At 54.7% G+C, this 12,946-nt stretch overlaps 1 protein-coding gene across 1 annotated transcript in view; it reads right to left on the bottom strand.

The window, feature by feature from the left end:
- Positions 1–8,171, bottom strand: part of Itpr3 (inositol 1,4,5-trisphosphate receptor type 3) — a 69,506-nt gene extending 61,335 nt beyond the window's left edge. The window contains exon 1 of the mRNA XM_038342901.1: positions 7,985–8,171. Coding sequence (XP_038198829.1) covers positions 7,985–8,073 — 89 coding nt within the window. The 5' untranslated portion in view covers positions 8,074–8,171. The remainder of the gene's footprint in view (positions 1–7,984) is intronic.
- Between the last annotated feature and the right edge of the window lie 4,775 nt (positions 8,172–12,946).

Genomic DNA, 12,946 nt, shown 5'->3' on the forward strand with positions numbered 1-12,946 from the left:
TTTACCTATGCCCATCGGCATGAAGGAGCCAGCCTGTGGCACATGAGGGGCCAGGTAGTATATGGAACTTACAGAATTCAACATCAGCACAGCTCAGGGCTTCAGGGAGCTGAGACAAGAGGAGACAATAAGCCCTGAACTCTGAGTCTCCCCAGAAGGGCCACAAAGATGGCTGAGCTTGGCTCAGAAGTAATGATTCTAGCTGGGGTTCCGGCTCTGAGGGCTCCTCTACCACAGGCCTGGGCATCAGGTGGGCTGCTGTGTGCACATGAGGGCACATCTATAAGGGGCACCAGAAGGAAAACGGGACCACAGGGAGGAGGGACTCTGCTGGCCTCTCCTCAGCTCCGAACCCTCCGGGCCTGCAGTCCATCACTCAGGAGCAATGCCCAGCTCACCCCATTTGCAGAGTAGGCTGAGGTGCCTCAGCAGGGCAGAACTTCAGGCCCAGCACACCCCCTCCAGACCTCCTCAGAGTTCTCTGGGAAACTGACCGAGAGGCATGGAGCCCAAAGCCAGATGCTGGGGACTCAACTGCAGGTGGGAGGCATAAGGGCCAAACACTGACCACGCAGGATCCTGGGTGAAAGCAGAGGTCCAAGGCACACTGAGCAACGGGACCATGGACTGAGATGACGGGACGCTGTCGGGACCCAGCACTGTGGGTCCATGTGAGCATAGAAGTTTATTTCTTTTGAGACATGGTCTTACCATGTAGCCCTGGCTGGCCTGGAACTCAGACATCCACCTGCTTCTGTCCCCGAGTGCTGGGATTAAACACACACAGATGGCTTTCGGTGAGACAGGGATTCATGCAGCACAGCCTGGATGCAAAGGCTGACCTAGAACTCACGGTCTCCCTGCCTCCGTCTCACAAGTGCAAGGATTTTCTAGGGTGCTGGGGATGGGACTCAGGGCTCCATGCATGCCCATAAGCACTCTACCATCTGAGCCACACCCCCAGTCCCACCTAGAGATAACTTTCCCTAAAATGTAGGTGGTTCTCAGCTGCTAGTGAGGGGCTCAAGGGACAGCAGAACCTAGCCATGATTGACAGCCGTGACCACAGCCATCCACGACATTGGCATCATCCTGAGGCATATCTGACTTTCCTTCTCCTGACCCATGTCACCAAGTTATCTCCTACTGGACACTTGGAGACTGGTTGTCCCAAAGACTGGAGGAAGGGCCGATGGCCAGCTGGCTGAAGGAGAGACGCGGGAAGGGATTTGCTAACCAAATAGGCACCTGCAGCAGCTGCAGGCTGAGATTTGTTTGCTGCCCCCTGCCTCTGCCCACCTGCCGGCTAAACCTACTTGCAAATAGGAGGCTAAACCTACTTGCAAATAGGATCGGGCCTGCAGCAGGTTCTCCTGTCACCTCAAGGACAAGTCTCAGCAACGAGGCCCCACCCACCTGACACCCTCCACCACATCAGGGGAGGGGGGGAGATGGCTAATATCACTTCTGCCCCCACCAACTCCTCTCCCACAGGCCCTACAGCATCCCTCTGACATCACAGTCTTACTACCTGACCCCAGGCTCCCAATAGCCTGGCATCCAGGCCCTGGGCTGGGCAGCCTGCTGGCTCAGGGACCTCAGAGCTCACACTCCTCTGAGATGAAGCAGGAGAGATTCTTCTCCCTCCCTCAGGCCTCCAACCCCTCCCTGCTCCCAGCCCCTGCTCCGAGGGAGGGGCTCCAGCTGTCCGTCCAGAAGGCAGGGCTAGAGGTGGATGTCCCCAGATTCCAGCTGTGTGTACAAGGATTATCGAAACCCAGAAACCTGCCCCCAAGCTGAAAGCTGGAGCGTCCCCACCCTTCAGCCCGGCTTCTCTCCCCACCCCCAACCCAAGCCACCACCCATTGGGCCGAGCCAGGGAGGGGACACAGGGTCAAGAATGTAGGGCAGGGCAGTGTGGGCAACTGACTAAAGCAGAAATTTTCAAGGCCAAACTGCTGGCTTCGGCCTGAGACCCTGGAGTCGAATCGCGAGGCAGAAGTGGGGGCTGCTCCCATGCTCCACAGACCCCTTTGCCACCCCACAGGGACATCACACCCTTGTGCCGCTGCACGGGACCTCCACCACACCCATGGCTTTCACTCCCCAGCAGCCACGCCGCAGTCATAAGCACGTGACATGAAGTGGGTCAGACCCTCGGTGGCACAGGCCTGCCTCCGCCACCAGACAAAAGCATGGCACGAAGCTAGGAGCTGCCAAGAGGCAAAAAGTAGGCCTTCCCTTTGATCTCTGTCCAGATAACTGAACAGGTGTCCAGATTTGTGAGCTCCAGGATGCTCAGGGCAAAATCTGAAGATTCACAGGCAGCTCGGATGGTTGGTACTGGGGGGAGGGGGGTGCTCTCCTGAGTTAGGGGCCTCCTAGCACAACAGAGTGCTAGCCTGGGAGAGGGCAGTCGTGGCCACAGAAGACAGGATACAAAGCAGGGGCTCAGCTTGGTTTGTTTGTAAATGCTAGTGGCCCAGAAAGAGCTCCCATAAGCCACGGCAGCGCCATTACAGACAGCTCTTAATTTGAGTTGTTTCACATTTTCTCCAGGGAACAATTAAAAAAAAAAAAAAAAAAAACAGGAAAAAAATTTTTTTTTCAAAACCCAAGTTTGCAAACATGGGGCTGGCTGAGGCTAAGCCACTGCCTGAGCTAAGAAGTGTAGTGCCTCCTCCCAGTGGAGTCAGGTCTGAGACACACCTGGGGAACACAGGCAGCTTGGGGGAATGTCCTTCCTCCAGGAATTACAAGGCCTCACACTTAAGGCCCAAAGGGCCCAGGGAGTTATCGTATCAGCTCAATGCTACACAGGATGCAACAGGCTAGAACCTGGTCCAGAAACAGTACCCGCACACAGTAGGCACCTTAATGAAATTTCCTGAATGGCTTCATGAAATCCCCCAAGAGCAAAGAGACGGTTCTGAGCCGAGGGGCAGGCAGCCCGTGCGGACAGGCTTCCTCACAGCCTGTCTAAGGCCCCAGGTACACATGCAGGAAACTAGGCAGGACGGTGCTCACCTGAGATCCCAACACAGGCGCTCCAGGCAAGAGGACGAGGATGAGCACAATTTTAAAGTCAGCCAGGGCTACGCAGCAAGGCTGTCTCAAAAGATTAGACGGTCTCGTCAAGGGGGTCATCTGTGCTGTGCTTCTCAGTGATGCGACCCAGTAAGGGCTTCAAATAATAATAAGTATAAAATAATCCCAGGAGTCTAAAAACTTCAACAGTACCCACAGTTGAGTATCCGTCATGGAGCTGGGACACAGACTGCGGAGCTGGGAGCTGAACCCTGCACTCACTTGGCCAGCATTCTCCCGCCAAGCTACAGTCCCAGCCGCCTTTCACCTCTGACCTTGCAGTTGGTCCTCCCGTGTCCATCTCCTGCAGAGCTGGGATGACAGGCCTGTGTCACCCCGCCCGCAGCTGGGAGCTAGATGGTCTTTTAAACAGACAGTCCCAGGTACAGCCTGGGCACCGTGGGGAATGTGCAGGGCGGAGCTGCAGAGAAGGCTCAGCAGTTAAAAGTGGTACTGCTCTTGCAGAGGACCCAAGCTCAGTGCCCAGCACCCACGCTGGGCAGCTCATAATCACATTAACTCCAGCACCAGGGGGATCCAATACCATGTTCTGGACTCATATGCAGGCCCCTCCAACGCATACACGTTCACGCTTGCTTGCGCTCTCTCTCTCTCTCTCTCTCTCTCTCTCGCTCATAATTAAATCTTTTTTTTCCTTCCCTATATAGGGTCTTACTATGTAGCCCTGGCTGACTTGAAACTTGTCCTTGAACTCACAGAGGTCCACCTGCCTTTGCCTCCCGAGTGCTGGGATTAAAGGTGTACACCATTACATCCGGCATTAAATCTTTTTTAAAGAGAAAGAGAATATATACACAGGGTGAGCTGGGGATGTAATCCATCTGTCAGAACCCTAGCATGGGGTTTGATCCCAGAATGGGAGTGCAGGGGGTTACTCTGAGAAGGCAGAGTTGTGGAACTATCCAGTTAGTGAGAGGTCCCGGCCAGGAACCATATAGAAACCTAAGGCTCCTCACACTTCCCATCCATGCTTCTTAGGGGCCTGATTTCCAATACCCACACTCCCAAGATAAGTTAGGTAAGAACAGAAGGGAACAGAGAAAGCAGGGGCCCTCAAACCTATGTGTTGATTACCCCCACGATGGATGACTCAGGTGCTGAGACACTCCCCCCAAAGTGACCCCAGGCCTTTCATGGGCAGCAAAGGCTCCCTGACAAACACCTCTTCAAGATTTAATTCACCTGCGTCCCCCCAGCTCAATCCCTGGGGCCCTGCAGTCACCCTGGGGACCTGACAGGTCTACCCTGCATTCTCACAGCAGCTTTCTCTAGCAGCTGGCCTGCAGCCTCACCAACCCTTCCCCTCCTCCTCTCTGATTTGCAGCTCTGGCCTGTGCTGCCTCCACCTGGGTGAGGGGCGAGGCCAGCCATGGCCACGCTTCCCTGCCAGGAACAGGTGTGGGCCGCTTCCCTGAGTCTCAGCCTCCCCCAGGATCCACTCCCCAGACCCCTCCCAGCCTCCCAACCCAGTTAATATACAATCTTCATGGGACCTCTAATTACCAAGAGGTTTAAACTGGCTGCCTGGAGTGCCCAGGCCCAAACCCAATGCTGTACCTCAACCAGAGCTCCCCCAACCTCCCCAGCCGGCCGGCCCAGCCTTCTGTCTGCTAAGGCTGCCTGTTATCAACAAACTCATTCCGCAGACTCTAACAGAAAGCCAGACACTGGGCACTGAGGGAGGCCAGGAGCTCCGTCACACCAGTCCCAGGGGTTCAAAACCCTGGGCACTGACAGCCTCGGGAAAGACTACAGGACCAGAGCTAAGGATGGAGGCAGAGAGACCCTGAGACAGAGAGTCTCTCGGAGCCTCTTCTAGCCCTGGGGATCTAATTAAAATGCAGTATTGGGGCTGGATAGATGGGTCAGTGGTTAAGAGCATTGCCTGCTCTTCCAAAGGTCCCAAATTCAATCCCCAGCAACCACATGGTGGCTCACAACCATCTGTAATGAGGTCTGGTGCCCTCTTCTGGCCTTCAGACATACACGCAGACAGAATATTGTATACACAATAAATAAATATTTTTTAAAAATAAAATGCAGTATTGAAGCCCGAGGTACACCTCAGTGGCAAAGCATGGGAACCTGCCTGACAAACGCACCTAGCATGCACACTTACCATTCCTGAGAGAGGCATGTGCAGTTAGCATGCCTGAGAGAGGCATGTGCAGTTAGCATGCCCCAGACCGGCAGGCACAGTTAGCATGCCTCAGACCAGGGTCCACATTCCAGCACTGTGGAAAAGGCACCAAAAGCATGGAGATCCTGGTTTAGTCAGACTGAACGTGCAGGCTCTCAGTCTGTCTGCTAAGTTTGACCTTTTATTGCCTGCTGTTTGTTTGTTTGCTTTTTTAAAGACAAGCTCTTTATAGCCCAGGCTAGCCTTCAGCTCCTTATATAGCAGAGGCTATCTTTCAATTCATGATCTCCCTGCTACCACTTCCCAGGTGCTGGGATTACAGACCCCACTCCACAGGACCACAGAGTTCCTGGGATGCTGCCACCTGGGAGCGGAGAGTCCGCTTTGGGTGCACTGAGCAACATAGCTCATTCTCCATTGCCAAGTCTCCATCAGCTGTAAGCCCGGCTACCTTCACAAGTCACTGGCAGCATTCAGCCTGTGTGGGCACTGCCAGCACCCTCCCTGCCCTGTAAGCATCAGCCAGGCCTCCAGGGAGCCTACGGGGGGGGGCCTCCAGGGGGCCTGAGTCTCACTAGGGAACAGTTTGAAAATGTCACAGAAAAAAACCGGGTTAATTTTGCCCTAGAAGGTGGGATCTCAGCTCTTTCAAAAGAGGCCACTTTGGGTTAGGTCTCAAGGGTGGGACAGATTTACTCAGGTGGCAGGCACACTGGAGCAAAGGTAAAGAGACCAGGGGGCGGTTCCAGGAAATGCACCTGAACTTCTGGCCAGGTGAGCACAGATTAGGCCTAGGCCTGCACACCAGGCCAGGCTTGGAAGGCATTTGTCCATCTTCTGGGGGAAGCTGCATAGGAAGCGGCACCCTGGGGTCAAGGCTCGCAGAGGCCCCTGAGGTCCAGGCGGACTAAAGGTAACAGCTTCTGGGGCAGGAAGGCTGGCGGGAAGAAATTCCCCGGGAGCAGAGACTGAAGGCATGGCTCAGAGCTTAAGAGACAGGCCTCTCTGTGTCAAAGGACCTGGGTTCATCCCTAGCACCCACAAAATGGCTCACACCCATCTGCAACTCCAGTCCCAGAGGATCCAACACCCTCTTCTGGCCTCCACAGTCACCAAGCAGCCACATGGTACACAGACATACATGCACGCAAAACACCCATACACATCAAATAATTTAAAAGAAAGAGCATACAGAGGGATTCCCAAAAGAGGGAGACAGTCTGAGGGTGGGAAAGGGAGCTGACACCCTTCCCTTGGCTCCATTAATCTTCAAGATGCTTTAAGGCCATCCACCCAGTGCTCAGTCCTGAGCCAGACACATCAGTAAAAGAAATAGCTATTTTTCCAAAATGCTACAGAGTTGGGGGGGAGGGGGAAGGGGGTTCCCTACTCTGGCTTCACACCTCCGCACAACACACGCCCTGTCCCACAGATATGAAATGCTGACTGTGGACCTCTCCCCCACCACTGCCCCCCAGGGCCCTGGCACTGCTTCGAGCCAGGCCCACAAAGATGCTGGCCCAGATGTGGCTCCACCCCTCCTCTCCGGGTAACTTCAGAAGAGAAAGCTGATGGGGAGGTGTGTGCAGGAATCTACAGCTGACCCGGGAGGTGTGTAGGAGAGCCTGAAGGATGCTGGGAAGGGACAGGAATGCTGAAACTCCCATTTCAGCCTCCTCTGGCAAGAGGCCCTTGTGGTTTCTCCTCCCTGTAGCACACTGAATTCCAAACATAAAGTGGAGAAACCCAATGAGCAGGGAGCTTCCCACCTGCTAGACCAGTGTAGGGCTAACCTCGGATTGAGGCTAACCACCCCCCACCCCCACACACACACACTTCCAAAGCCCCCCAGAGGAGTCACCCTCTGGGCAGCTGGGTGTTGCTGGGAAAGATGAGACCACAGAACATTCCCCAACGCACACTCCCCGTGAGCACTGGAAACGGGCAAAAGAACTAGCCCCTGACCTGCACTCCCCCTCCACGCCTCCAGCAGCAAGGTGCCCAGGGGCTCTCCCCAAACTCCCAGCTCACAGGCCTGGCCACAGCCTGGGACGGAATCGATTCCCTGCTTACCAAGCGCAGACCCTGGGGGGTGGCAGCCAGAATTAATTAATGTTTGCAAAGCGCTCTAGAGAACCTGGGACCAGGGGCGCCAGAGTTGCTGCACAGGAAATTGACGGGGAGAAGGGGGGGAAGAGGGGGCCAGCTGGCCAAGACCTGGGTTGCCTGGACAGGGAGGAGAAAAAAAAAAACTCCTACGAAAGCAGGGATGGGGCACAAGGAGAGTAAGAAGGTGCTACCCACCAAAAACCGATTCAGGATGGGGCCATAGAGGTGAGTGCCAGGCTCCAGCCTGAACCAACCCTTGCACCCCACCCCCAATCCCAGCCAAGCACACCCAGGCCCTCTCCAACTCAGGTCCCAGACACCTGCCACCTGCACCTCCCCAGGACCACTTGCTGAGGAAGTTCAAATCCCTCGGTCACCAGTAAAGAAAAGAGTGTGCCAGAAGTGGCGGGCTTAGTGGGCCCTGATGCCTACTGAGAACTCCCTAGGGCGCCAGACTGCTACCTGAGCAAACAGCGCACTTCCTTTCTCTAAGAGAGGCCAGCGTCTCCTCGCTTCTAGAGTCTGGAGCGCCCAAGCCCACCATCGAGGGGCAGGAACTGGGCATCAGGAGACACGCAGCTGGTACAGTGGCCCCGACGCCCCCCTCTTTGCCCTAGGCTCACTCACCCCAAAGTGCTGATGAAGCCATTGACTGAGCCCTCAGCGTACAGAGACACTATGTCCCCGATGTGAAGAAAGCTGGACATTTCGTTCATGGCTTCGGCCCTCCGGGGTTCGAGGCGGCAAGGTTGCCCACAAGCGAGCTGCCAGGCTCGGCGCAGAGGACTGCAGCACGCTGGGCGGAGAGGGGCGCAGTGCCTCCTCGCAGCCCGGCGACACGGACGATCGGGGAGGCCGGGGCAAGCTGGCGGCCACCGGAGCGCGAGGAGGCGCGGTGCGGCCCGGGTCCGGGTGAGGAGGTGCCCGCGTCTCTGCGCGCCTGGAGCCCTCCAACCCGGCCCGGCCCGCGCGTACCTGCAGCTGGGAAGGAGCAGGAAGTCTGGGGCCGCCACACACATGCAAATCCCGCCCGGGAGGCGGGGAGGCCACACCCCGGCCCGCCCCCGCTGCGGCTCCCACGTGCACCCGCCCCTGGGACTTTGCCTCCCAGACAGCCTGCGCGCGCGCCTTGGTCCCCAAAAACGCCCCGCGCACTGCCGGAGGACCCCAGGATCTAGCGTGCTTCCTAGACGGCTGTCCGCCCGCACCGTGCTGCACTTCGCGGCTCTCCACCCTCGGAGATCCCCAGATCGCCTCTCCCGTGGCCCACGCGCGGTGGAGCACACGGGGAACTTGGCCACGGTCACCCTGCGGCAACCGCACCCAGCTGAGAGTCGTCTTGAGCCTGGACGCACGCTCAAGCCTTTAGCGTTGCAAATCAGGATTCATTTCTCTCAACATGAAAAGCCTTTCATTGCACAATAGAAAGTGCTTGCACTTGGAGGGGAAATGAAGCAAGGGGGTGGGTTTTATTTTTGTTGTTGTTGGGTTTTTTTTTCCTCTCACTCTCTCTGTCTCCCCACATTCCTGTGTACAAAGAGATCTAACTTCCGATTCAGTTCCCCTCTCCAGGGAAGGAATTGGCTCCAATTTCTCTTGACTCCTGTCTTTTTTTTTTTTAAATAAATAATAGTGGGAGGGGGAGAACATTATCTCTTCCAGTTAATAGTGCACTCCTGCGCCCATAGAAACAAGTTCCCGCAGCCGGCTGGCTGGGGCAGCGCGCCAGGCCCTTGCTCACAAAGTTCAGCCCTCAAACTCATCCCCAAAGTCGCCTACTTTCTGTTCTGCGCCCGTGGAAGCTGGGCGTTTGCTTCTAAACCTTTCGTCTGAACTCCTAAGATAGGAGTGCCCCCTGCCACCCCACTTCGGTCACCTTTGCTCCCTCTCTCCCCACCACCACCCCGTATTTCCTGAGGGGCGGGAGTGGGGGCGTTGGGAAGAAAGAAGGAGGGGACTCGAGACAGAAGCAGGAAGAGACTCAGGAGGGGTGGAGACAGCCGACAGCCATGAGACAGCTGCTGACCTGGACAGAGACTCCTAGAGCGGCCGTGAGATTTTTACCAAGATGTTTAGAGCCCATAATAGTGGTTGGGGGTAGAAGAGGGCCGGAGGACCAGAAATTTATGCCCACATAGTAAGTTCAAGGCCACCTGGGCCACTTGAGACTATGATTCAAAAAGAAAAAACGGCATGTAGAGAGGGCTCCCCGGTTAAGAGCACGTGCAGAGGATGAGGGTTGGGTTGGTAATCACATGGCGGCTCACAACTGTCTGTAACCCCAGTTCCAGGAGATCTGACACCCTCTTCGCACCTCAGCAGGCACCAGGAATACTCCTGGTACAAGACATGCATGCAAGCAAAACACCCATACACATAAAATAAATAAAGTTTATTAAAAACCCCAAGAACTTGAATAGGGGGCACCCCCTCCAGGATTTCTGAGCCCCGGGTCACTGGCACTCACAGTCCCAACAGTGTTGCCTCTGACCTAGAGCTCACTCCTGCCCTCATCTAGGTACATCTGAAACAATATTTTTACAAACAATAGTTTGAATTAACCTACTAGGTTTGCCCTAACCTACTAGGTTGCTTTTTTTAAGAAAACAAAAATCAAGGTCTCAGTAGCAAAGGCTGGCCTCCAGCTCTGGTCTTCCTGCACAGACCTCCAGGCCTAGTTTATGCCTTGATGGGAAGGGGACCCAAGGCTTCAGCAATGCTAGGTAGCTGCATTTCATTCCCAAGCGTATTGCTCTATTTGCTTGTTTTACCAATTCAGGGTTTCTCTGTAGCTTTGGAGCCTGTCCTGGAACTAGCTCTTGTAGACCAGGCTGGCCTCAAACTCACAGAGATCCCCCTGCCTCTGCCTCCCTAATGCTGGGGTTAAAGGCTTGCGCCACCATGCCCAGCTTCTAGTTTGCTTTCTGTTGCTGTGATAAACAACTCGGGGAGTTTGGAGGTGTTTATCTGGTTTACAGGTCACCCTCCGTCCTCGTGGAAAGCCAGAGCAGGAGCTGAAGCAGTGGCCATGGAGGAAAGCTGGCTCACCCATCTTGCCCAAGGGCGGCACCGCCCACAGAAGTCAATTACTAATCAAGAGAATGTCACTTCCCGTAGGCCAATCTGATGGAGGCATTTTCTCAAGTCAGGATTCTATTCCCAGAAGACCCCTGGCTGTGTCAAGTTGTCAAAAAAAAAAAAAAAAAAAAAAAAAAACCTATATGGCACATGCGTCAAATAAGTTGTAAGCTATAGTTGGGAAAAAAAATATTATCTAATGGGCTTTCCCAAAAAGATGACCACAGGTCAGAGAAACACCAAACAGCCCAAACACAACAGGTTTCTGGAACTGGAATTACTCAGCAGTGTCTGGGATAGCCAGGGCTTCTGGGTTCTCAGACTGTGACATGTTCGGAGGGGCCAGCCCCTGGGATGGCTCCTTATCTCTCTCTCTTCCCTGGGGTTCCAGAGGGAAAACAGACATTCATTCTAGAAGCATCTGTTGGATCCCTACTGTGGTGCTTTGAATAAGAATGGACCCATAGCCTGGTGGCAGTGGGCAGTGCACACCTTTAATCCCAATACTCCAGAGGCAGAGGAAGACAGATCTCTGTGAGTTCAAGGCCAGCCTGGCCTACAGCGTGAGTTCCAGGACAGACAGGGCTTCACAGAGGGCGGTGCTGGCTCACGCCTTTAGTCTTAGTACTCGAGAGGCAGAGGCAAGCAGATCTTGGAGTTTGATGCCAGCCTGGTCTACAAAGCTACTTCTAGGACAGCCAGGGTTACACAGAGAAACCCTATCTAGCAAAACAAAACAAAACAAAAAAAAAAATAGCCCCATAGGCTGTTTGAATACTTAGTCATGGGGAGTGAACTCTTGAGTAGGATTAGTAGGAGGATTGGGAGGTGTGGCCTTGTTGGAGAGAGTATGTCACTGGGGGTGGGCTTTGATGCTTCAGAAGCTCAAGCCAGGCCCATCTGTGTCTGTTTCTCTGTCTCTCCCCGTTTCTGGCTCAGGATGTAGTCTTCAAGCTCTCCTCCAGCACCATGCCTGCCATGCCTGCCGCCATGTTCCCCACCATGGCGAGAATGAACTAAACCTGTCACTGTAAACCCTCAATTACATGCTTTCTTTTATAAAGTTGCTTTGGTTGTGGATTCTCTTCACAACCATAGATGAACATTAAGACACCTACTATGTGCAGGGCCTCTGCTCCCTATCAGTTCCTGATCAAGCCCACCTTTTTCTCCTACCCTGAGCCATGAGGATGAAAAGCCGTGGTTGAACATGACTCTCTGGTGACCACTCCAGACTCCCACCTCCTCTGCCTGGTCCTCCTCTGGAGACTCCAAAAGATGCCACCACAGCTCCATCACCGTCTCAGAGCAGGCAGAGGAAGTGCCTCCACGTTGGCCTCCACGTCTCCGTCAACCCAGAAAACACGGCCAGGGAGCACTCCTCGCCACCCCGCTGAGAGGTCTGAGGAGGAGATGTGCTGCCAGCCTCCTACCATGCCTACGTTCCAGCTCCTAGGAATTCTGGAACCCGAGTCTGTTTCTACAGGAGCACCCCCAGGGCTCGGGCCAGTTGCCTGCTCCTGTCAAAGCCGCTCCACTGTGAGCTCCACTGTGGTAGCATTTAAAGAAAAGTTCAGCCAGTTTTTTAAAAAGGCTATAGATGGTGGGGTTGGAGTGCAGTTGAGTGGTAGTGTGTGCTAACCTTCTGAGATCCCAGCCCCCTAAAAAACCCTCTTTAAAGAGAAACCAGATGGACTCCCGCTAGCTCGACACTCTCGAGCAACTCCCTGCTGCCCACAGAACAGGGTCTGCAGAACCAGCCTAGTGGCCAGACCCTCAACCCCCCGATTGTCTCTCCCTCCCCAGTCTTGCACCCTCTACAGAGACCAGGCTCGCCTTAAGAAGGAAGCACACTGTGACCCAGCCCAGAGTCCAGGATTGGGTCTGGGATGTGGCTCTACCAATAGAGTACTTGCCTAGCAGTCCTGAAGCCCTGGGTCCATCCCCTGCACTGCAGTCAGCTATGGTGTAATCTCAACACCATGTGGGTAGAGGCAGGAGGATCCGGAGCTCCTCAGCTACGGAGGAAGGCTACCAGCGACACTGTCTTAAGAGGGGAAAGGCAAGTGTCAAGGAAAACCACGTGGCATCCGCCTCTACCAAGCCCAGCAGTGAGGCTAAAACAAGGACAGGTATGAGGTCCAGGCTAGCCTGGGCTACACAATAAAGACTGTCTCAAGAATAGCAATACAAGCCGGACATGGTGTTACCCTTGACCCCAGCGTTGGAAAGTCAGAGGGCTGAGTTCAAAACTAGCCTGGTCTACAAGATGAGTTCCAGAGCAGCCAGGGCTGCCCAGTGAGATCCCATTGAGACAGTGAGAGATGCTCTCAGTTAAGAGGACTTGTTGCTCCTACAGAGAACCCACATGGTAGCTCTACCCCTCCTCCTAAGACCCCCAAAGACAAAATGAGCTGCCAGTCCTCCAGAGTTCACCCAGGGAGTTTATTAGGCTTACGGACAGAGCACGGGGGACCTTAGAGCAGCTATAGGAGGTCTGGACACGGCAAG

This window comes from Arvicola amphibius, chromosome 9 (genome assembly GCF_903992535.2).
Source record: "Arvicola amphibius chromosome 9, mArvAmp1.2, whole genome shotgun sequence".
Taxonomy (NCBI): domain Eukaryota; kingdom Metazoa; phylum Chordata; class Mammalia; order Rodentia; family Cricetidae; genus Arvicola; species Arvicola amphibius.